Genomic DNA, 22,981 nt, shown 5'->3' with positions numbered 1-22,981 from the left:
GGATTGTGGTTTTGGCTGAGTGGGGCTTCCAACCACCTCAACCAATTCCCAACCATGTTAGGCATTTTGTGCTGTTCTTCACCCACTCCCTTCTGTAGCAAATCTCCGACATTTCTAATACATAACCAGTCTCTTTGCACTGCAAGATGCTATCATTAAGGCCCTTGAAATAACTTCTGTTTTCACACACTTAAGAATTCCACAGGGGAGCCCAGCAATGTGTCTATTTATGTAATTAACGTTTTGGACAGATAACAGCATCATAGAATTTGGGAGAGGAATTAGTACATTGCAAATATCATGGACAGAGACATGTGAGGACATATATCATTATTTTCTGAAAGGTTTTTGAAACTGCATATGAGGACTGATGGATAAGCACTGATAGGGACAGTATTCCTGGAGTCGATCCTAACCATTCAGGGTAGAAGCAAATCTTTAGGCTTTTGCAAAATTTTAATAAGGTTCCTTCCCATCTCAGTTGGTGAGAGGGCATCCAAGAGCTATGAGCCCTGGACCTGTTGAGATCTTCCACTGAATTGCATATAGCTAGTTGTCAGATGTCTAATGTATTCTCGGTCGCTGACATCAGGTTCTGCGCATGATGCTGCACAAATCATGTGTTGTATTCCACATGGCACACTCATTCTCTTACACAAATAATATCACAACAAATGCATTCTTCTACTCATTCAAACTTTACATGGGATGAAAATCCTTGAATAGGTATATTAATATGCAGTTGTGTAGCTCCTTGTGAGTGAAACCTAGGGTCTTGGATTGTAATTTTAACTTAAGGAAGATCAATTGCATGGGACTTCCAGGTTGATGTAAATATATTGTGGCAAATCAGGCCAAGTGTGATCTGGGTATAGTGGTTCAGAACTCTGGAGTTTGGAGCATTCTATTTTTTAGTGCCTTGTGTTCAGTGTTGCAGCAGTAAGGTATTGTGGTTACTACTGCTACAACAAAGGCAATTTTGTGGGGAAGGTGCAGTAATTGTAGGATTAATTGTTGTTGGAATGAGTAGACAAGCCCATGTGTTGTGGTAATATTTGTGTAAGAAAATGAGAGTGCATTGTGGAATACACCACATGATTTGTGAATGTTTTGGACTGAACCTGGAGAAGAATCCAGTAAACAAAGCGAGATGGATAGGAGAAGTAAAGGATCCACTGGACCGAGGAGAAATATATCAGTCTTCTTGGCAAATAGGCACATCCTGTTGATTTGTGTACAATGGTGGACTTCTTTCAGACAGTGTGCCGCTTGATGACCTTCCTCTGTTGCCTCTTCTAATTGATGTTCAGGGCAGGACAAATACTTATAATCCTAATCCACATCTTCCACTGTCAGAGGTAAGGGCGACTGTTTCTGGAAGCCACGGTGCTACTAGCCACAATGTTATCAAAACAGGTGTGTGCTCTCTAGAAGCTGCTACCTTCTCAGGAAGAAAAAGCAATAGGAGTAAAGAACCTTCTTGCTGGATGAAGACTTCAAAGTATTGAAGAAGCCAGAATCAGGAATCCAACAATGGAATTCTACTGGTGTGAAGAATCAGAATCAGCAAGTGGAGAGAACCCGAAAACAAGCAAAGGAACATGGCTTTGTTGCGATGTACCCTTCAACCAGATTGAAGTCCTTATATAGTAACAGAACAAGAAAATGAAATTACATTAAACATCACATGACAGCAAACATAATGGATTGTATAAATCAGGTAGGATCCAAGGAAGAAATAGCCATGATGGAAAAGGAAAAGAAAAGAGTGCTAACACCTGAACAGGACAAATTGTAGAGCAGCTTCAAAAGGCAGCTGCAAAAACTTAGGAAGGTGATTCTCATTTTTATGATGTAGGAGCAAAGAGCAAAGCCAGGAACCCAACTACACCAGAAAAGGTAGCTCCTAGTGAGCGAGCCTTTCTGCCTGCAGCTGCAGGCTTTTTGAGGCATTTCTGAGCTCTGGGAACTGCAGGACCATGCATAGTACCACTGTTTTCAGGCCCCCTGGCAGTGGAGATGCTGTGGACACGGCAATCAAAGGGTGAGCTGGATAACATGGCATAGCAGTGGTATCTTCTGCAATTATATTCTGAGAATGTGAGATAGGAGGGACATATAAATATCAAAGAAAGTCTACAGAGAGTGAGGATAGTGATGTAAACTGCCGGTAATGTTGCGGATTTTGGATACAAACGATTCCAGTTTGTTTTGAATGTGTATGACTACCCTTGAAGGAGGAACTCCAAGAGAGGGTACATCCTTCATATCCAAAGAGTTGGTGGGGGGATTGATTATTTTTTGTCTATTCTTGCATGTATCAACTAGTGTAGAGCAGGCGTGACCAGGTTAGTTCCATGAGAACAGATCCATACCAGAGACTGTATTACAGAAAGTGTCCCTCGGGCGCAATGGGCATGTGCTCCTTCTTTGTGTGCCCCCAGGGCACTTTGGTTTTAGAGAATGGGAAGCATATGCTTGTGCAGCCCCTTCTGTAATACTGATAAAGCTGGTGCACATGTAGCGCCAGCGTTATCTCAAGAGGGTGTTCCCTCATTCACATGGGGACATGACTCTATGCAAATGAGGGAAACTCTTTGCCTGTGCACCCGCGTTGTACTATGCAAGGGCAAAGAAGCTGTCAGGGGTGCGCTGAAATTGTGGCACAAAAAGGTGTGCACTGTCAGTGCTCCCCGTCAGTGCACCCCTGATGGCTGCTCTCTGGAGGGAGAAAGGGGGTCCCACTGACCTCCTCCCACAGACATCCCCTTGCAAGCGGGCGCAGTCACTCACTGCACCTGCCTGCAAAGGGATCTCTAAACACCCTTGAAAGTGCAGCCAGGTTGCCACCTGCACTGTGAAACACGGAGAGGCTTTGAAGTAGCCACTCCGTATTTCACTTAAATGAGCTGCCCCCAGGGCATCCGAGGTTCATCGGCTGCTCTGAGGGCAGCATTTTCTCAGTAACAGGTCGCACGTTCCCTGTTTGCACACAATTCACCTATTTAAAGGTGCACCATGGCGCAATCAGTAAAAGTGTGCCCTGTCTGTAATAAGTGCAAAAACAACGATTGATGGACAGAATGCAGAACAATGTCATACATTCACCCCAGTACAGAGATCTGGGCCTAAATCCATTCTTTTTTCTGCACTCCACACCACCCCAGGTCAGACATGGCCATATGCAAATCAGCCTTGACCCTGTGCCTCATGGGAACAGTCCAGCCCGAACTGCCAAACCATGTCTTTCCTGGACCGGAATCAAGCATCCAAGGACCGGTTTCTGGCTATCAGCCTTCATCAGCCTGGATAGCTTGAGTCCAGTGGTGTGGAGAGCATGGGACTCACGTCTGAGCATACCCATCCCACTCGGGGTGACAAATGCAAAAACAACAATTGATGGACAGAATGCAGAACAATGTCATACATTCACCCCAGTACAGAGATCTGGGCCTAAATCCATCGTTTTTTTGCACTCCACACCACCCCAGGTCAGACATGGCCATATGCAAATCAGCCTTGACCCTGTGCCTCATGGGAACAGTCCAGCCCGAACTGCCAAACCATGTCATTCCTGGACCAGAATCAAGCATCCAAAGACCGGTTTCTGGCTATCAGCCTTCATCAGCCTGGATAGCTTGACTCCAGTGGTGTGGAGAGCATGGAGTGAGCTAAAGAACGGTGCTGGATTAAACCCAGATCAGTTGACTGGGGGTGAGTGTCTGTATTGTCAACGCTCCGTCCATCACCACCTTTGGTTTTTCTCTGTCTGTAATAAGGGCCCAGCTATTCAGGGTAACAACATGGGATAGTTTTGCATATAGTGGTACTCAGTGGAATTCCTTTATATAGTCATAGGATATGCTTCAAGTCTGGCATGGATCTGTCTCACCAGGACCTCTGTTGGACACCACTGCTGTAAAGAGATCAAGTAGGCTGAGTGCTCAAGAGATGGAATACTGAGCAGAATCAAAAAATAATAACTGAGTGTGTGGAAATGGCATAACTGAAAAATAGGAAAGAACGTAAAAACGATTTAAATACATTAAGGTTTTATAAACATACTATGATGCTAAGGAAAATATATTAGTACTATGAAGTTAAGAGGCTAATATGCAAAAAGAAAATAATGTAATATAAATAATAGAGAAACGCTGGCCGAACAGTCTTAGTTCTAACTGCTATTGGGTGCTAATAATCAAGAACAGAATATATTAGTGTAAGGCATTTCTGACTGCAGTGCATTCCTGTGTATTATATTATAACTTTTTCATTGTCACCAAAAAAATATAATGGTTGACTGTTGTCCTTTCAGATGTATCAGGTCATCATAATCAAGACAGGAAGCTTCGATGAAAGCAAATCCATTATTGAGCGCCGATACTCCGACTTTGAGAAGCTGCACAGAACTCTTTTGCGGGACTTCAAGGAAGAAATGGAAGAGATTGTGTTTCCCAGGAAGAGGGTGACGGGGAACTTCACAGAGGAAATGATAAACGAAAGAAAATTGGCTTTACAGGATTATCTGGGGGCGCTGTATTCAGTGAGGTGCATCCGGAGGTCGGCGGATTTCATCGACTTCTTCACAAAGCCGCAGCTGGAGGAGGCCTACAGCTGTCTGCGAGGGGGCCAGTACGCGGATGCCTTGGACATTTTTCTGCACATGCTTAATCTGCAGGAAAAGCTGAGCCGCCACTGCCCTGATCTGACCGTCCCCACGCTCTGCGCCATCTTGGTGTGTCACCGGGATCTGCAGAACCTCGCCGACGCCTTTAGCGTGGGGGAAAAAGCGCTGCTTCTTCTGCACAATCATCACGGCCACGAGTACTACATGCCATTGCTCGAGGCCATGATTATCCTGGCATACCAGCTCGGAAAAGATTATGTTGAGTTACAAGAAAAGCTGCGAGAAGGCGAATCGAGAAAGGACCAACTCAGAGCTGTTACTCTAAAAGAGCTCGCAGTTCAGGAATACATGCACTAACTGCCACAGAAACATGAGCACGATATAGCAGAAGCAAGGGGTCATAAAATGACCAGGTGCTGCAAAGAAGATGCTGCGGAGGAATAATTTTCGGGCAGATGGGAGCCAAGGATAGAAAAGCCAAGTTCTTTAATTTTTAAATATAAATGAAAGTGTTTTGGGAGCTTGCTTCACTAACACTCACTGCTTATTTACAGTATGGCCATGAGCAGTGCAAACTTTCCTTCCACAGAACAAGCACAGCGCGTAGACCTACACAAGTTGTGTCAGCACAGTCTTTGCTCACACGTAGAGCAAATATCAACAGAAAAGGTATAGCACAGGCAGCAGCAGTGCAAGCTTCCCTCCCGCATACCGATAAGGCACAAGCACAGCCGTGCAAGCTTCAGTTTCCCTCTCTCTTATTCATATTTATATATATATATATATATATATATATATACATATATATATATATATATATATATATATAAATATATATATATATATATATATATATATATTTATATTACCTACTGGCGATAGCCAGTAGGTATATATAGTTAGGATTGTTTTCCATACGGAAATCGCAACATTCTATTGGGAATAACTTTGGCGCCGGTTGAGGAATCTTCCTGAAATTTTCCTTAACTTCGCCTCGCGGCGCTCCGGTCCTTCCCTGAAAGTTTGTGGGGATCCGTCAAGCGGGGGCCGAGATAAAAGGGGGGTCCCAAAACATGTTTTCCCCATGTTAATTTCCATAGGGCGGTTGGACTCACTTTTAGCCCGAACAGCTGAATGGTTTTCCACCAAACTTGGCAAAATTGTAGGGACTGGTAGCCCGATGTGCCTTTGCTATGTCTCAAGATATATGCTCCAGTGGTTTTTACGAAAATTAACTTTGAAAAAATATATATTGGGCTACATTGGGCTATATATATGTTAGAGCCCAAATGTAGCCCAAAGTAGCCCAATGTAGCCCAATGTAGCCCAAAGATGGCCACCAGAGACAAAAAAAACAAATGTAGCCCAGATATCAGCCAGATGTAGCCCAACTATAGCCCAATGACAGAATGTCCCAGAGTGTTCTAAAGAACAACTAGAGCGCTAACAGTCTTACTTATGACAAAAGTATGGCACACCTAAATTCACTGAAAAAAACATAGGTTTCAGGCCTTATATAGTTAGGAATTAGGCACAAGAAAGCAGAAAAACAAACGTGTAGAACACAAAAAGGGGGCAGGGTAGAAACACCCTGACCCCTTAGGGCTGCTCAGGTGGTCCCACTAGGATATTAATATATTTAAACGTTATCCGCTAATAGAATTAGCATTTAAAAAACCTTTGAAATTCACTGAAAAAAACATAGGTTTCAGGCCTTATATAGTTAGGAATTAGCATTTAAAAAACCTTTGCAATCCACTGAAAAAAACATAGGTTTCAGGCCTTATATAGTTAGGAATTAGCATTTAAAAAACCTTGCGAATTCACTGAAAAAACCATAGGTTTCAGGCCTTATATAGTTAGGAATTAGCATTTAAAAAACCTTTGAAATTCACTGAAAAATCCATAGGTTTCGGGCCTTATATAGTTAGGAATTAGCATTTAAAAAAACCTTTGAAATTCACTGAAAAAACCATAGGTTTCAGGAGTTATATAGTTAGGAATTAGCATTTAAAAAACCTTTGAAATTCACTCAAAAAACTATAAGTTTTAGTGGTGTTATAGTTAGCTGGACATTTTACTCATACAAAACCATTGAAATTGCTCCTATATAGTTAGTTGTACTAACTATATTTCGCGCACCCGCAATCCACTGCTGATGATGTCACATATTAGATCATTCATGACATGGTCAGTGACATCACTGATGACATCTCAAATGACATCACTGATGACATCACTGATGACATCATCCACGTGACAATCACATACACCTTTTCATACACTATTACAATTTTTCATCACTCTTTGTAAAATACAGAGTATCATATTTAAATCCATTGTCACAGCAATACAAGTATCTAAAAATCCACTCAGTGATTCATAGATGTATACACACATCTAATCACTTACCTATGGATTCACTCATACATGCTGTCAATGAACAATAGAACACTATCAAAAATACTTATACATCTATATCGACATTAAACAACAGCACGCATCCTATTCACATATGAAGTCATCCTACTCACTTATGTAAACAATGGATCATACTTACATATTTACTTAGCAAAACACTTATACAAACACCACTTCTTCTATTCATTTAGATAGTAAGTCATACTTAGTGAATTATAAAATCATTTTTACAAGTATACAGTTATCCATACAGTCACTCACACAATCATTGTGTCTTATGTATACTTATTTATATACAACAACTGACACATACACTGCCTTTTATTTTTCTAGTTTGTTGGACATGTACCATTGAGAAATATATTTGCTCATCACCACACCCATAAAGAGATTCACTCACCCAAACAGCTGTTAGAACATGTAGTTTTAACTTCATATATCTATTGAATCAACTATTCACACATCTTTGGACAGTCACCCCCCCCACCGAACCACACACACTTTCACACTCCCATACAAATACTCAGTTAACTAATCAATAACTAATATAGACTTTCACATAGCTAGTAACCAACTGTAGAATCAGTTTACACAACAACTGACAAAGTGATACAGATATTCACACAGTTTAGTCGCTATCCACTATATTTAGTGAGACATTATAAATTGGTCAAGTAAACAGTCAATTACACTGCTACTGCCACTGGATAGGCATTCATTGTTTGGGATTTCCGACATTGTGAGAGACAACATATTGCCTGCTTAGTGCTTACTGATGCCTCCGCATAAGCCCATTCCATCTCCCGCCATCACCACATCACGCAAACCAGCTCACATTGGAGCTGCTGTATGCAGCGTGATGGAGTACTGGAAAAAACAGTAAGGCTGCTGCATGTACAGCGTGCATATAACAGGTATGGCGCTCGAGAGGCATCTGAGAGGCCGAGCCCCATTCCGGCTGCAAAGCCGTCACTCTCTTTTAGCTGCATAAACACGGAAGATATGTGTGAAATGCCAGAATCTTTGGTGAAATTTACTGAATCGTATTTTGAGTGACATAAACTCATGCCCTGGTTGCCCCACACTGAGACAATGGCAAGCAGAATAGAAAGCAGAGAGTACTTTGATACCTGGGCGGCACACCACTCAACCCTCAGTGACCCTAGGACTCCCAATGTTGATAAGAATCAGCCAATAACACCACTGGGTTTGGGCTCCCAACAGTAAGGCCAAGCCTCTGACCAATATTTAACTAAACAACCGCCAGTACTGCTATCTTATTCTATCTCAATTCGTACCACCATATTGAATATCCAACAACATGTGTACTAGACTACTAGCTCTGTATGAATCAATCTTTTCTTTTTATTATTTTGTTCTCAAAACCAAAGCATTTGTGCAATTTTTTACACTTTTACATTTTTACATCATGATTGCAACACAAAACACAATAAAAACATTAAATGCTACAAATATAGAAATTCATACATTCAATCTCTCATTAAACCTTTCCAACACTAAATCAACACATCCCATACATTCAGAGAGCACAAAAGGAATATTTACAATTCAATTCTTTTAAATCCTTAAATTAGTCCTTTGTGCTGACTTCAATGTATACTCCGATTGCCGATTCATGCGGCTTTAGCTGAGCACATAGAGGCTGCCCCGCAAAACTTTGTTGTTGGATGTTCAATATGGTGGTACGAATTGAGATAGAATAAGACAGCAGTACTGGCGGTTGTTTAGTTAAATCAAAGTTAACAATCAGCAGCACTCCTGTGCTTACAGATGTACCATTGCTAAGTGATGCTGTGGTTGCATCATTCTGCCCAAGCCTACTGTGCCTGAAGCAATGGTGAGTGCAAATTTTCTGTTAATAAAAATAACGCACTATTTGAGCTATACTGAAACATTGTCTTCCATTTTGTATAGATGTAATCTTGTGTCACCACTCATGGCCCGTGCAGGTAAGTGTGGTGGGGCGGTGAAAGTGACAAACGACAAAATAGGAAAATTAAAATAAATAAAACCAGTTACCTTTCGCTTGCCGTATCGCTGAGTTGGTGATTCGGTGAGCACAAGGTAAGTGGTTTTATTTATTTCATTTTCCCTATTCTGTTGTTGGTCACTTCTAAACACCGCCCGCACCCACCCCTCCCTACCTCTCCACTGTGCTTACCTGCACAGGCTGCCACTGTGTATCACATGATATTATTATTGATTATGTTACTGAAATACACTTTAACAGTTTCACACAAGTCAGCAGAATAAGTGCTCAGAGAACGCTTCCTGAATGTACAAGGCTAAGGACAAATCTTGCTCATCCTTGTTCTGTTTATATTGTATCTAATAAACTTTATAACCAAGACTGTGAGAATGATCGAACCATAATGTATTAAAGGTGGAAAAATCACAGAGTGTATTCTATGTAGAAATGTTTCCTTTAGACTGTTTCCTATTTGTTTAAACTTAATGAATCATGTGCCCCCACTGGATGTAAGGACCGCATTGTATAAAGCCTTATATAAGGGCGTGCTTTTCTCTCACAAGAGAGACCCCTACTCCCTTTCTTAGAAGGCGAATCTATGATGGATTTCAGCTATGCTTCTAATTTACAAATGGCCTATTTTGTATGTTGAACTAAATACTTACATAAAGCATTAAAAAAAATCCTTTGTCTGTCATTCTCATGAGAATGTTCCAAAAGTGTTATGTGGACCCGATTTGATTCTAAAGAAATAGTTCAAATCGGGGAGCACCAAAGTCCGAACTACATTGACTACAGTGATCCAAGTATTGAAACTGCACGGCTGAATCTGTTTGGCTTTAGTTAGGAATATCGTGAGGATTCAATGTGGCGACACAAGTAACTTCTGACTGGAGCTGGTAGGAAAAGCACATTTTCGATGACTGTCATCAGGTGGCTAGACAGGAGACAGGCAGTTTTGAGCTAGCAGTTTTTTGTAGATAAATGCTGTGCCTCCTTCAGAGGAACTTTAACTGGTGAGCAGTAAACACTTCACTTAGTGCATGGAATGCTTGAGTGGTGTTTACTTTCTTTGATGAGCATCGCATATTAAAAACTAAAAAAATAAAACCTCACCACTCATTAAAATGTTTTTGTTTCTATTGCTCACCTCTGAGTCATTTAAATGTGCACATGCCTCGAAACAGTGTGAATGTCTATTGCATATGTTTGCAAAAGAAAATAAATTGCAGGCTTCCTAAGACCAGACCTATTTGCTTTGCCAGTCTTTGTTCTTGCTCAGTGCAGTGTGGACTGTTATTTCAATAAATATCACAGTGTTCTTTTGGAGGCTAGAGGTTATTTCTCAATACACACAAAAAATGAGGTGTATCCATGACACAGAGTGATGTATGCTATTTTTGTATCTACTCACAAGCCAGAGGTCCACATTTGTAAAATTCAGTGTCAGATCCAGATGCTTCTGCTGAACCTGGGTATTGGACTGGGTATTGTCAGATGGATGTCAGAGCTACTTTCTGTGGACTGCAAGTAGGGCTAACACAGACTTAACTACAGATTGGATAGTTTCTTGTAATGGTCAGAGTGCATTAAAAAAGGTATGAGTACTGTGGCCCTAAGTGCAGTGGGGGCAGAGTCAGTGAGTGTGGAAGTGAGGCCAGAGCAACGCCAAAAAAGCAAACTAGTCTGCAAAGTTTTATTGGTCTTTCCTCCATAGGTAACTGCATTTAAAATATTTACTCCAATTACACATGGGATGGATATATATATATATACTTTGGTCTACACCATGGCAAAGACGAGAAAGGACTGCAGTACTATGTGATAGATGCAGTCCCAGAAAGTGAGCGGGGAGGGAATAGAATGAGAAAATTGAGAAGATTAGAGTCCAACTACATAATCTTACTTACTACCAAGATCCCTGCAGGTCTTAATGTGGAAGAATATGTTTATACCTACTTGTAATCAAATTACTGATGCTGCATCCCCTCTCTCCCCTATATTAACTGTTTTTAATGTTCTTTATGGGTTTATAGGCCCTGGCACTTTAAAACAGACTAGATCAAATCATTTTTTTAAAAATTACAACAGACGATCCCAAACATGCCCACTTGGGCATAACTCAGGTAACTTGGAGTGTGATAGTTACAATAAAAGGGTGATGAAATTAAATTCACATTAAATATGGAGATACCATTAATGCTGTTTTAATTATTTAGATTGCCCACTGGGGCACAATGTGAATATGAGTAATAGGTATCGGACCGCCTAAAAAACTGCTATTTCCAAGCTCCGTAAACATAGAGGACCATAGGTGGTAAATTATGGAAACTTTAATATTATTGCAGTAATAGGAAACAGTAGCTGTATGAATTTAAACATTTATCTTACTCAAAGCCATTGATATCTGTTGCCCGAGAGGGAGAGAATGTTGTACTATAAGCAAATGCAGCAGACAACAGTTCGAGTCCTGAGTACTTTTGAACTTGTATCAATGATATGAATATGGGTATTTAAGTTTTAGGACGTATTAATCTGTTGTTATTTCTTACAATATTTTTTATAACTGGTTTTATTGATCCTTTTAGAAATTGAGCGCACAAAATATATGTAAGATATACAAATGTGTGACCGATGTTAACAACGTTTGGGAAAGTAAAAGTCTGTTTTTACTGTTTGTGAATAGAACCCTGCACGTGACATGGGAATAACCAGTTAAAAACAGCGAAAACTTTATGTATAATTGCTGGTGAACTAGCCTGCTTTGCAGGTGAAACGCGTCCGGCATTTTGCTGCAACTGACGGAATAAAAACTACGTTTTAAGCAAAGACAAGGCGCCGGCAATCCTTTGTATACGGAGGAGTTGTGCCATATATATGTATATAAACGCTCCAACATGCACCTTGACTTTGCACTCCCAGGCGGGTGCCCGAACGCGGCGGTGCTTGCCACGAAATAAATTCACGCTGCCAATTCCGTCAGTTCAAAACAGAAATACGGGCACACAGGAAGCATCCATCGATATTTGTTTATTCAGCAAATGGTATGCGAAACAGACGCGTTTCGGATATACTCCTTCATCAGTGTTACATCAGTTGACAATCAGACACCATTTTTAAACGTTCCAGCGTCACTGAGCAGGCAAGAGTGACGACGGGTTGACTCAGAAGGACCGTTTAGAAAACGGCCGCCATCTTAACACAGTCAATGTCAAATTACATTCATGTGCATATGTATAGAATTCATGGAGGTTATGGTAAAGAAAGATATATATATATATATATATATCAAAGCTCGAAGGTGTCCACCTTTGAGTAGCACGCTAACAGCAGCTTGGTTTATGTATAGGTGAGGACGGGGATCCACTCGTAGACACCGCTCCGTACGGGATCTGCCCGACGCGTTTCGAAGCTCCATATGCTTCTCTTCAGGGGCTTTAACGGAAGCGGTGTGCGCAACCGCCGACCCACTTCTCCATTTTATATGTAACACACCCACCGATGGGAGGCTCAAATGAGACTGTGCATTCTGGGAAGTGTGGTCCGGGAAGCACACAATCAAGTCCTGTATGGACTCCACAAGTGGGCCCGTCCTCGATTCCAAGTACGACTGCTGCTTCACTTTCGTGACCCCCAGGGTACCGGGGTGGTGCATACTCCGCGGCTGGACGGCCGCGTATAAATCAAAGCTCGAAGGTGTCCACCTTTGAGTAGCACGCTAACAGCAGCTTGGTTTATGTATAGGTGAGGACGGGGATCCACTCGTAGACACCGCTCCGTACGGGATCTGCCCGACGCGTTTCGAAGCTCCATATGCTTCTCTTCAGGGGCTTTAACGGAAGCGGTGTGCGCAACCGCCGACCCACTTCTCCATTTTATATGTAACACACCCACCGATGGGAGGCTCAAATGAGACTGTGCATTCTGGGAAGTGTGGTCCGGGAAGCACACAATCAAGTCCTGTATGGACTCCACAAGTGGGCCCGTCCTCGATTCCAAGTACGACTGCTGCTTCACTTTCGTGACCCCCAGGGTACCGGGGTGGTGCATACTCCGCGGCTGGACGGCCGCGTATAAATCAAAGCTCGAAGGTGTCCACCTTTGAGTAGCACGCTAACAGCAGCTTGGTTTATGTATAGGTGAGGACGGGGATCCACTCGTAGACACCGCTCCGTACGGGATCTGCCCGACGCGTTTCGAAGCTCCATATGCTTCTCTTCAGGGGCTTTAACGGAAGCGGTGTGCGCAACCGCCGACCCACTTCTCCATTTTATATGTAACACACCCACCGATGGGAGGCTCAAATGAGACTGTGCATTCTGGGAAGTGTGGTCCGGGAAGCACACAATCAAGTCCTGTATGGACTCCACAAGTGGGCCCGTCCTCGATTCCAAGTACGACTGCTGCTTCACTTTCGTGACCCCCAGGGTACCGGGGTGGTGCATACTCCGCGGCTGGACGGCCGCGTATAAATCAAAGCTCGAAGGTGTCCACCTTTGAGTAGCACGCTAACAGCAGCTTGGTTTATGTATAGGTGAGGACGGGGATCCACTCGTAGACACCGCTCCGTACGGGATCTGCCCGACGCGTTTCGAAGCTCCATATGCTTCTCTTCAGGGGCTTTAACGGAAGCGGTGTGCGCAACCGCCGACCCACTTCTCCATTTTATATGTAACACACCCACCGATGGGAGGCTCAAATGAGACTGTGCATTCTGGGAAGTGTGGTCCGGGAAGCACACAATCAAGTCCTGTATGGACTCCACAAGTGGGCCCGTCCTCGATTCCAAGTACGACTGCTGCTTCACTTTCGTGACCCCCAGGGTACCGGGGTGGTGCATACTCCGCGGCTGGACGGCCGCGTATAAATCAAAGCTCGAAGGTGTCCACCTTTGAGTAGCACGCTAACAGCAGCTTGGTTTATGTATAGGTGAGGACGGGGATCCACTCGTAGACACCGCTCCGTACGGGATCTGCCCGACGCGTTTCGAAGCTCCATATGCTTCTCTTCAGGGGCTTTAACGGAAGCGGTGTGCGCAACCGCCGACCCACTTCTCCATTTTATATGTAACACACCCACCGATGGGAGGCTCAAATGAGACTGTGCATTCTGGGAAGTGTGGTCCGGGAAGCACACAATCAAGTCCTGTATGGACTCCACAAGTGGGCCCGTCCTCGATTCCAAGTACGACTGCTGCTTCACTTTCGTGACCCCCAGGGTACCGGGGTGGTGCATACTCCGCGGCTGGACGGCCGCGTATAAATCAAAGCTCGAAGGTGTCCACCTTTGAGTAGCACGCTAACAGCAGCTTGGTTTATGTATAGGTGAGGACGGGGATCCACTCGTAGACCCCGCTCCGTACGGGATCTGCCCGACGCGTTTCGAAGCTCCATATGCTTCTCTTCAGGGGCTTTAACGGAAGCGGTGTGCGCAACCGCCGACCCACTTCTCCATTTTATATGTAACACACCCACCGATGGGAGGCTCAAATGAGACTGTGCATTCTGGGAAGTGTGGTCCGGGAAGCACACAATCAAGTCCTGTATGGACTCCACAAGTGGGCCCGTCCTCGATTCCAAGTACGACTGCTGCTTCACTTTCGTGACCCCCAGGGTACCGGGGTGGTGCATACTCCGCGGCTGGACGGCCGCGTATAAATCAAAGCTCGAAGGTGTCCACCTTTGAGTAGCACGCTAACAGCAGCTTGGTTTATGTATAGGTGAGGACGGGGATCCACTCGTAGACACCGCTCCGTACGGGATCTGCCCGACGCGTTTCGAAGCTCCATATGCTTCTCTTCAGGGGCTTTAACGGAAGCGGTGTGCGCAACCGCCGACCCACTTCTCCATTTTATATGTAACACACCCACCGATGGGAGGCTCAAATGAGACTGTGCATTCTGGGAAGTGTGGTCCGGGAAGCACACAATCAAGTCCTGTATGGACTCCACAAGTGGGCCCGTCCTCGATTCCAAGTACGACTGCTGCTTCACTTTCGTGACCCCCAGGGTACCGGGGTGGTGCATACTCCGCGGCTGGACGGCCGCGTATAAATCAAAGCTCGAAGGTGTCCACCTTTGATCCATTATGGAGCGGCGTCTACAAGCGGATCCCCGTCCTCACCTACACATAAATAAAGCTGCTGCTCGCGTGCTACTCACAAGGTGGACAACCTGGAGCGTGAATCTATATGCGGCAGTCCAGCCGCAGAGTATGCACCACCCCGTTAACGTGGGGGTCACGGCAGTGAAGTAGCAGCCGTACATGGGATCAGAGGACGGGCCCACTCGTGGAGTCCATACAGGACTTGATTGTGTGCTTTCCGCACTACACTTCCCAGAAGTCTCATTGGAGCCTCCCATTGGCGGGTGAGTTATATGAAATTGGAGAAGTGTAGCGGGTGCGCACACCGCTTCCGTTAAAGCCCCTGAAGAGAAGCAGATGGAGCTTCGAAACGCGTCGGGCAGATCCATTATGGAGCGGCGTCTACAAGCGGATCCCCGTCCTCACCTACACATAAATAAAGCTGCTGCTCGCGTGCTACTCACAAGGTGGACAACCTGGAGCGTGAATCTATATGCGGCAGTCCAGCCGCAGAGTATGCACCACCCCGTTAACGTGGGGGTCACGGCAGTGAAGTAGCAGCCGTACATGGGATCAGAGGACGGGCCCACTCGTGGAGTCCATACAGGACTTGATTGTGTGCTTTCCGCACTACACTTCCCAGAAGTCTCATTGGAGCCTCCCATTGGCGGGTGAGTTATATGAAATTGGAGAAGTGTAGCGGGTGCGCACACCGCTTCCGTTAAAGCCCCTGAAGAGAAGCAGATGGAGCTTCGAAACGCGTCGGGCAGATCCATTACGGAGCGGCGTCTACAAGCGGATCCCCGTCCTCACCTACACATAAATAAAGCTGCTGCTCGCGTGCTACTCACAAGGTGGACAACCTGGAGCGTGAATCTATATGCGGCAGTCCAGCCGCAGAGTATGCACCACCCCGTTAACGTGGGGGTCACGGCAGTGAAGTAGCAGCCGTACATGGGATCAGAGGACGGGCCCACTCGTGGAGTCCATACAGGACTTGATTGTGTGCTTTCCGCACTACACTTCCCAGAAGTCTCATTGGAGCCTCCCATTGGCGGGTGAGTTATATGAAATTGGAGAAGTGTAGCGGGTGCGCACACCGCTTCCGTTAAAGCCCCTGAAGAGAAGCAGATGGAGCTTCGAAACGCGTCGGGCAGATCCATTACGGAGCGGCGTCTACAAGCGGATCCCCGTCCTCACCTACACATAAATAAAGCTGCTGCTCGCGTGCTACTCACAAGGTGGACAACCTGGAGCGTGAATCTATATGCGGCAGTCCAGCCGCAGAGTATGCACCACCCCGTTAACGTGGGGGTCACGGCAGTGAAGTAGCAGCCGTACATGGGATCAGAGGACGGGCCCACTCGTGGAGTCCATACAGGACTTGATTGTGTGCTTTCCGCACTACACTTCCCAGAAGTCTCATTGGAGCCTCCCATTGGCGGGTGAGTTATATGAAATTGGAGAAGTGTAGCGGGTGCGCACACCGCTTCCGTTAAAGCCCCTGAAGAGAAGCAGATGGAGCTTCGAAACGCGTCGGGCAGATCCATTACGGAGCGGCGTCTACAAGCGGATCCCCGTCCTCACCTACACATAAATAAAGCTGCTGCTCGCGTGCTACTCACAAGGTGGACAACCTGGAGCGTGAATCTATATGCGGCAGTCCAGCCGCAGAGTATGCACCACCCCGTTAACGTGGGGGTCACGGCAGTGAAGTAGCAGCCGTACATGGGATCAGAGGACGGGCCCACTCGTGGAGTCCATACAGGACTTGATTGTGTGCTTTCCGCACTACACTTCCCAGAAGTCTCATTGGAGCCTCCCATTGGCGGGTGAGTTATATGAAATTGGAGAAGTGTAGCGGGTGCGCACACCGCTTCCGTTAAAGCCCCTGAAGAGAAGCAGATGGAGCTTCGAAACGCGTCGGGCAGATCCATTACGGAGCGGCGTCTACAAGCGGATCCCCGTCCTCACCTACACATAAATAAAGCTGCTGCTCGCGTGCTACTCACAAGGTGGACAACCTGGAGCGTGAATCTATATGCGGCAGTCCAGCCGCAGAGTATGCACCACCCCGTTAACGTGGGGGTCACGGCAGTGAAGTAGCAGCCGTACATGGGATCAGAGGACGGGCCCACTCGTGGAGTCCATACAGGACTTGATTGTGTGCTTTCCGCACTACACTTCCCAGAAGTCTCATTGGAGCCTCCCATTGGCGGGTGAGTTATATGAAATTGGAGAAGTGTAGCGGGTGCGCACACCGCTTCCGTTAAAGCCCCTGAAGAGAAGCAGATGGAGCTTCGAAACGCGTCGGGCAGATCCATTACGGAGCGGCGTCTACAAGCGGATCCCCGTCCTCACCTACACATAAATAAAGCTGCTGCTCGCGTGCTACTCACAAGGTGGACAACCTGGAGCGTGAATCTATATGCGGCAGTCCAGCCGCAGAGTATGCACCACCCCGTTAACGTGGGGGTCACGGCAGTGAAGTAGCAGCCGTACATGGGATCAGAGGACGGGCCCACTCGTGGAGTCCATACAGGACTTGATTGTGTGCTTTCCGCACTACACTTCCCAGAAGTCTCATTGGAGCCTCCCATTGGCGGGTGAGTTATATGAAATTGGAGAAGTGTAGCGGGTGCGCACACCGCTTCCGTTAAAGCCCCTGAAGAGAAGCAGATGGAGCTTCGAAACGCGTCGGGCAGATCCATTACGGAGCGGCGTCTACAAGCGGATCCCCGTCCTCACCTACACATAAATAAAGCTGCTGCTCGCGTGCTACTCACAAGGTGGACAACCTGGAGCGTGAATCTATATGCGGCAGTCCAGCCGCAGAGTATGCACCACCCCGTTAACGTGGGGGTCACGGCAGTGAAGTAGCAGCCGTACATGGGATCAGAGGACGGGCCCACTCGTGGAGTCCATACAGGACTTGATTGTGTGCTTTCCGCACTACACTTCCCAGAAGTCTCATTGGAGCCTCCCATTGGCGGGTGAGTTATATGAAATTGGAGAAGTGTAGCGGGTGCGCACACCGCTTCCGTTAAAGCCCCTGAAGAGAAGCAGATGGAGCTTCGAAACGCGTCGGGCAGATCCATTACGGAGCGGCGTCTACAAGCGGATCCCCGTCCTCACCTACACATAAATAAAGCTGCTGCTCGCGTGCTACTCACAAGGTGGACAACCTGGAGCGTGAATCTATATGCGGCAGTCCAGCCGCAGAGTATGCACCACCCCGTTAACGTGGGGGTCACGGCAGTGAAGTAGCAGCCGTACATGGGATCAGAGGACGGGCCCACTCGTGGAGTCCATACAGGACTTGATTGTGTGCTTTCCGCACTACACTTCCCAGAAGTCTCATTGGAGCCTCCCATTGGCGGGTGAGTTATATGAAATTGGAGAAGTGTAGCGGGTGCGCACACCGCTTCCGTTAAAGCCCCTGAAGAGAAGCAGATGGAGCTTCGAAACGCGTCGGGCAGATCCATTACGGAGCGGCGTCTACAAGCGGATCCCCGTCCTCACCTACACATAAATAAAGCTGCTGCTCGCGTGCTACTCACAAGGTGGACAACCTGGAGCGTGAATATATATATATATATATATATATATATATATATATATATATATATATATATATATATAAATATATATATATATATATATATATATTACCTACTGGCGTTCGCCAGTAGGTATATATAGTTAGGATTTTTTCCCTATGGGATTTTTGAAAATTCTATGTCTAATAACTTTGGCGTTTGTGGATGGAATTGGCTGAAATTTTCTGGAAAATGGAACATTTTGTTTCTGAGGAGCCCCTGAAAATTTGGGGGGGGTTCGTCCAGGGGGAGCCGAGAAAAAAGGGGGGTCCCAAAACGTGTTTTTAACATTGAGTTTTCCATAGGGCGGTTAGCCTCACTTTTAGCCCGAACGGCTGAATGGATTTGCACGAAACTTGGCTAAATTGTAGGGACTGGTAGCCCGATGTGCCTTTTGTAGGTCTCAATATATGTGCTGCAGTGGATTTTGAGAAATTAACGTTCAAAAAAAGATATATATCTGTAAGCGCGGACCGGGCAGCGCCCCGGTTCGCGGACCTTAAGCGTACCGGAACTTCGCGTAGCGAAGCTGATTGGCTCTCCGGTGTCTGTCAACATTCTAAACAGTCCGGAGCGGCCGCCATCTTGTCTCTCGGTAGGATCGAGAGACAAGAGGAGGCCAAAACAAAGGGGGAAATAACTATAAGGGGGCATAGTAGATCCTCGCTGACCCCCTAGGTTTAATGTGGAGGTTTTAAAGGGGCCCCGCGGGGCAAAAAAAAATAAAAAAAAATTTTGTTTTTTTTCGTGGTTAGCGCCCGGTCCGCGAACCGGGAAGCGTTCTGGGGAGCGTACTACAATGAAAAATGAATGATAGTCTTTTCAAATGCTGTATGTTAATTGATTGTTGGATTTTTTGATTATTTTTTATTTCCTTTATCTTCCCAGGGAGCGACCCGGTACGCGAACCGTTGAGCGCCTCGGTTCGCGGACCTTAAGCGTTCCGGGAGTCCACCATTTTGTGTTTCGGTCGAATTAAGATACAAGATGGACGGCAAATAATGTTCGGAATGGGTAGAAGGGGGCACGGTAGAGTTATCTTGACCCCCTAGGTTTTCTGAGGGTGGCTGAGGAGGTTTATATGTGCGAAAAAAAACATTTTTTTAAAAAAAATTCGCGAGGTTAGCTCCCGGTACGCGTACCGGGTAGCGCCCCAGGGAGCGTACTTTGTTGAAAATTAGTGAAAAAAGTTAGAGTAAAATAATAATTGTGAGTGATTAGATGTAGGGTAGCTCTGAGAAGAGCTTTTGGGTTTATGGTACATTTAGGTACTTATAAGTAGGTACCAATGCACATTCTTAAATTCAGAGTGAAAACTCTGTTGCCCTCATCTGAGAAGTGAACTCCATCTCCTCTGTAGATATCTTGCATGTAGTAACGCAAGTTATTGTTGTACAGGGAGCCCATTCCATGGTCTCTCATGTAAGCTGAAACAGATTTGTTTACATGCTTCCTCGACTTCTCAATTTGTGGACAAAATTGGTTTGACCACCTCCATTTCTGTCTTTGGCATATATTTGAATATACCAAGGCAGTCTGAGGAAAAAGTGCCATTAATTGCTCAAAGGTGTCCTTTAAAAGCATTTCCAGACCTACACCAGTCAAAGTGCCCAAGTCATTACCTCCACAGTGCACAATTAACAGGTCAGGTTTTGGCAAATGCATAAAGGTTTTCACCAATGGTATCAATTGGTGACATTTTAATCCTCTGTGGCCAAACCACTTAATTTCCACATCTTGTAAATTGAGGTTAGGTAAATTCCTGCTTTCAACGTACCTTTGAGCCCAGTGAATATAACTATGACCAACAATCCAGACAGAAAACATGGTGAGAGAAGGTTCTCCTGCAGTCAGATGAAGTGTGGCAATGAAATGGCAGTTGAAAAAATGAGAGTGTAAAATGAAAAAAAACTGTGGAGTTTCTGTGTTCATGAAGCAGTAACAGTGATTGGTGGATTTTGATTGATGAAAACAGAAAGTTAGGGTGCACAGATGTGTTCTTTGAAAGATGTATTTTGAGTGGTCAATAAAAAATCATTAAATGAAAGAATGCACTGGATATGCAGGTGCACTGAGAGTTCAGAGTTCAATTGCAACATTGTTGTGTGAACTTGCAAACACCAGAGTTTTTCCAAGAGGTGGTTGCTATGGAAAATAGGCAGAAAGGGCAGAGGGGGAAGGGTTTTCATTTGAAAAAAAGTGAGGGAAGAGTTTTGATTGGGTGACATGAGAAATATGTGTGAAGAATTACAGCATTTCTGTGCTTTTGATAGCTGCAGACTCTGGAGTGCATACCTTTTGCTCTGCTGAAGACAAATTGGTGTGTTTCTTAGACTGTTTTCAAACTCAAAGTATTTGCTAAGGTGAGAAAATATTTCTTTAATTTAGATAGAGAATAGTGTGCTTTAAGGAGAAAATTATGATTTATGTGGCGCAAATTGCTTGTAAATATGCTCTCACATGTGTATGGAAAATTTTGATTTTGAATGTTTGTGTTACATAGCCATGTTAAAAGTGACCCAACCATGCTGGAAAGCCAATCAAAAAATGCTTTCATGTGTTTTAATGACATTTTAAGTCATTTTCCCATGTGCAGTGTTTAGAAATTATGATTTGAAAATCGTTTTTGGGGAAAAGGAATTGTTTTTAAATTCATGACAAGGACATAATGGTGTATGCTTCTTTATAAGGCAATTGACTGTCCCTGATGTTATTTTTCTCATTTTAGTGTAAGACCTTTCTCTGTGGCGCAAATTGCTTGTAAATATGCTCTCACATGTGCATGGAATATTTAAATTTTGAATGTTTGTGTTACATAGCCATGTTAAAAGTGACCCAACCATGCTGGAAAGGCAATCAAAAAACGCTTTCATGTGTTTTAATCACATTTTAAGTCATTTTCTCATGTGCAGTGTTTTGAAATTATGATTTGAAAATCGTTTTTGGGGAAAAGGAATTGTTTTTAAATTCATGACAAGGACATAATGGTGTATGGTTCTTTATAAGGCAATTGACTGTCCCTGATGTTATTTTTCCCATTTTAATGTAAGACCTTTCTCTGTGGCGCAAATTGCTTGTAAATATTCTCCCACCTGTGCATGGAAAATTTTGATTTTGAATGTTTGTGTTACATAGCCATGTTAAAAGTGACCCTACCATGCAGGAAAGCCAATCAAAAAACGCTTTTATGTGTCTTAAGGACAATTTAAGTAATTTTCCCATGTGTAGTGTTTTGAAGTTATGATTTGAAAATCGTTGTTGAGGTAAAGGAATGTTGTTAAAATTTATGTGCGCCATATGCCCCCAAATTTCTTTTTTAGGGTTGCAGCAGGGTGTTCTTGAGACACCCCTGCACCTTTGGAATAAATTCCTAATTTGTGATGAGCAAATTGTTAATCGCAAATTGCACCTTCATTTATATGAGCCTCCTAGCCCATGGAAATTAATGGGTAAAATAGCAATTAGCAATTTGCTCATTGCAAATTAGGAATGGTAAAGAATTGCTATTTATTCCTTAAAATTCGCTATTTAGGAAATGCAAAATAGTTTGATGATACATATGGCGGTTGATCTCTAACAAGATAAGAAGCTTATGGATTCATTTATGGTGACTGGCACAATGAAGTAGACATCACTTACTTCATTGGTAGAGCTTTACATATATTATCTCCTCTGTATTCTTCATCAAGCGTAAATTTAATCTGCAATCCTGAGTAGGCCTCACTTTAAACAAACCTCTGGATAGGCTACATCTTATTGTTATCCTGTATTAATCATTTAAAATGCTATGGACAGATTTATGATAGGTGTGTACCTCTTTTGCGCCACTTAGAAAACATTGTCCATGGGGAAATGACTTAAAATGTCCTTAAGACATATGAATGTGTTATTTTAAAACGTTTGCAATTTTTTTGGGTCACTTTCAACATGGCTATGTGACTGAAACAGTCAAAATCTAAATTCGCAATGCACAGGTGGGAGCATATTTACAAGGAATGTGCTTCATGGGGAAAGGTCTTATAATGTAATATGGGAAAAATGACATCAGAGACACTGAAATGCCTTATAGAGAAGCATACACCATTATGTCCTTGTCATAAATTTGCAAACCATTACTTTTCCCCAAAAACGATTTTCAAATTATATTTTGAAAACACTGCACATGTGGAAATGACTTAAAATGTCAATAATTCAAAATTTGCGATTCCTTAAATGCAATGTATCAAAAAAAAAATATGTAAAAAATGATATTAAGGATTTG

The 22,981-nt window shown here is 44.3% G+C and overlaps 1 protein-coding gene across 3 annotated transcripts in view; it reads left to right on the top strand.

The window, feature by feature from the left end:
- Positions 1 to 5,378, top strand: part of SNX20 (sorting nexin 20) — a 114,500-nt gene extending 109,122 nt beyond the window's left edge. For all 3 annotated transcript variants that reach the window (XM_078669407.1, XM_078669409.1, XM_078669408.1), the window contains one exon: positions 4,316 to 5,378. In XM_078669407.1, the coding sequence (XP_078525533.1) occupies positions 4,316 to 4,984 (669 nt within the window). In that variant the 3' untranslated portion in view covers positions 4,985 to 5,378. The remainder of the gene's footprint in view (positions 1 to 4,315) is intronic.
- The last annotated feature ends 17,603 nt before the right edge of the window (positions 5,379 to 22,981 follow it).

Source organism: Lissotriton helveticus, chromosome 12 (assembly GCF_964261635.1).
Source record: "Lissotriton helveticus chromosome 12, aLisHel1.1, whole genome shotgun sequence".
NCBI classification, from domain to species: domain Eukaryota; kingdom Metazoa; phylum Chordata; class Amphibia; order Caudata; family Salamandridae; genus Lissotriton; species Lissotriton helveticus.
Note: the sequence above shows the minus strand (reverse complement) of the source record. Positions and strands in the feature narration are given on the sequence as shown.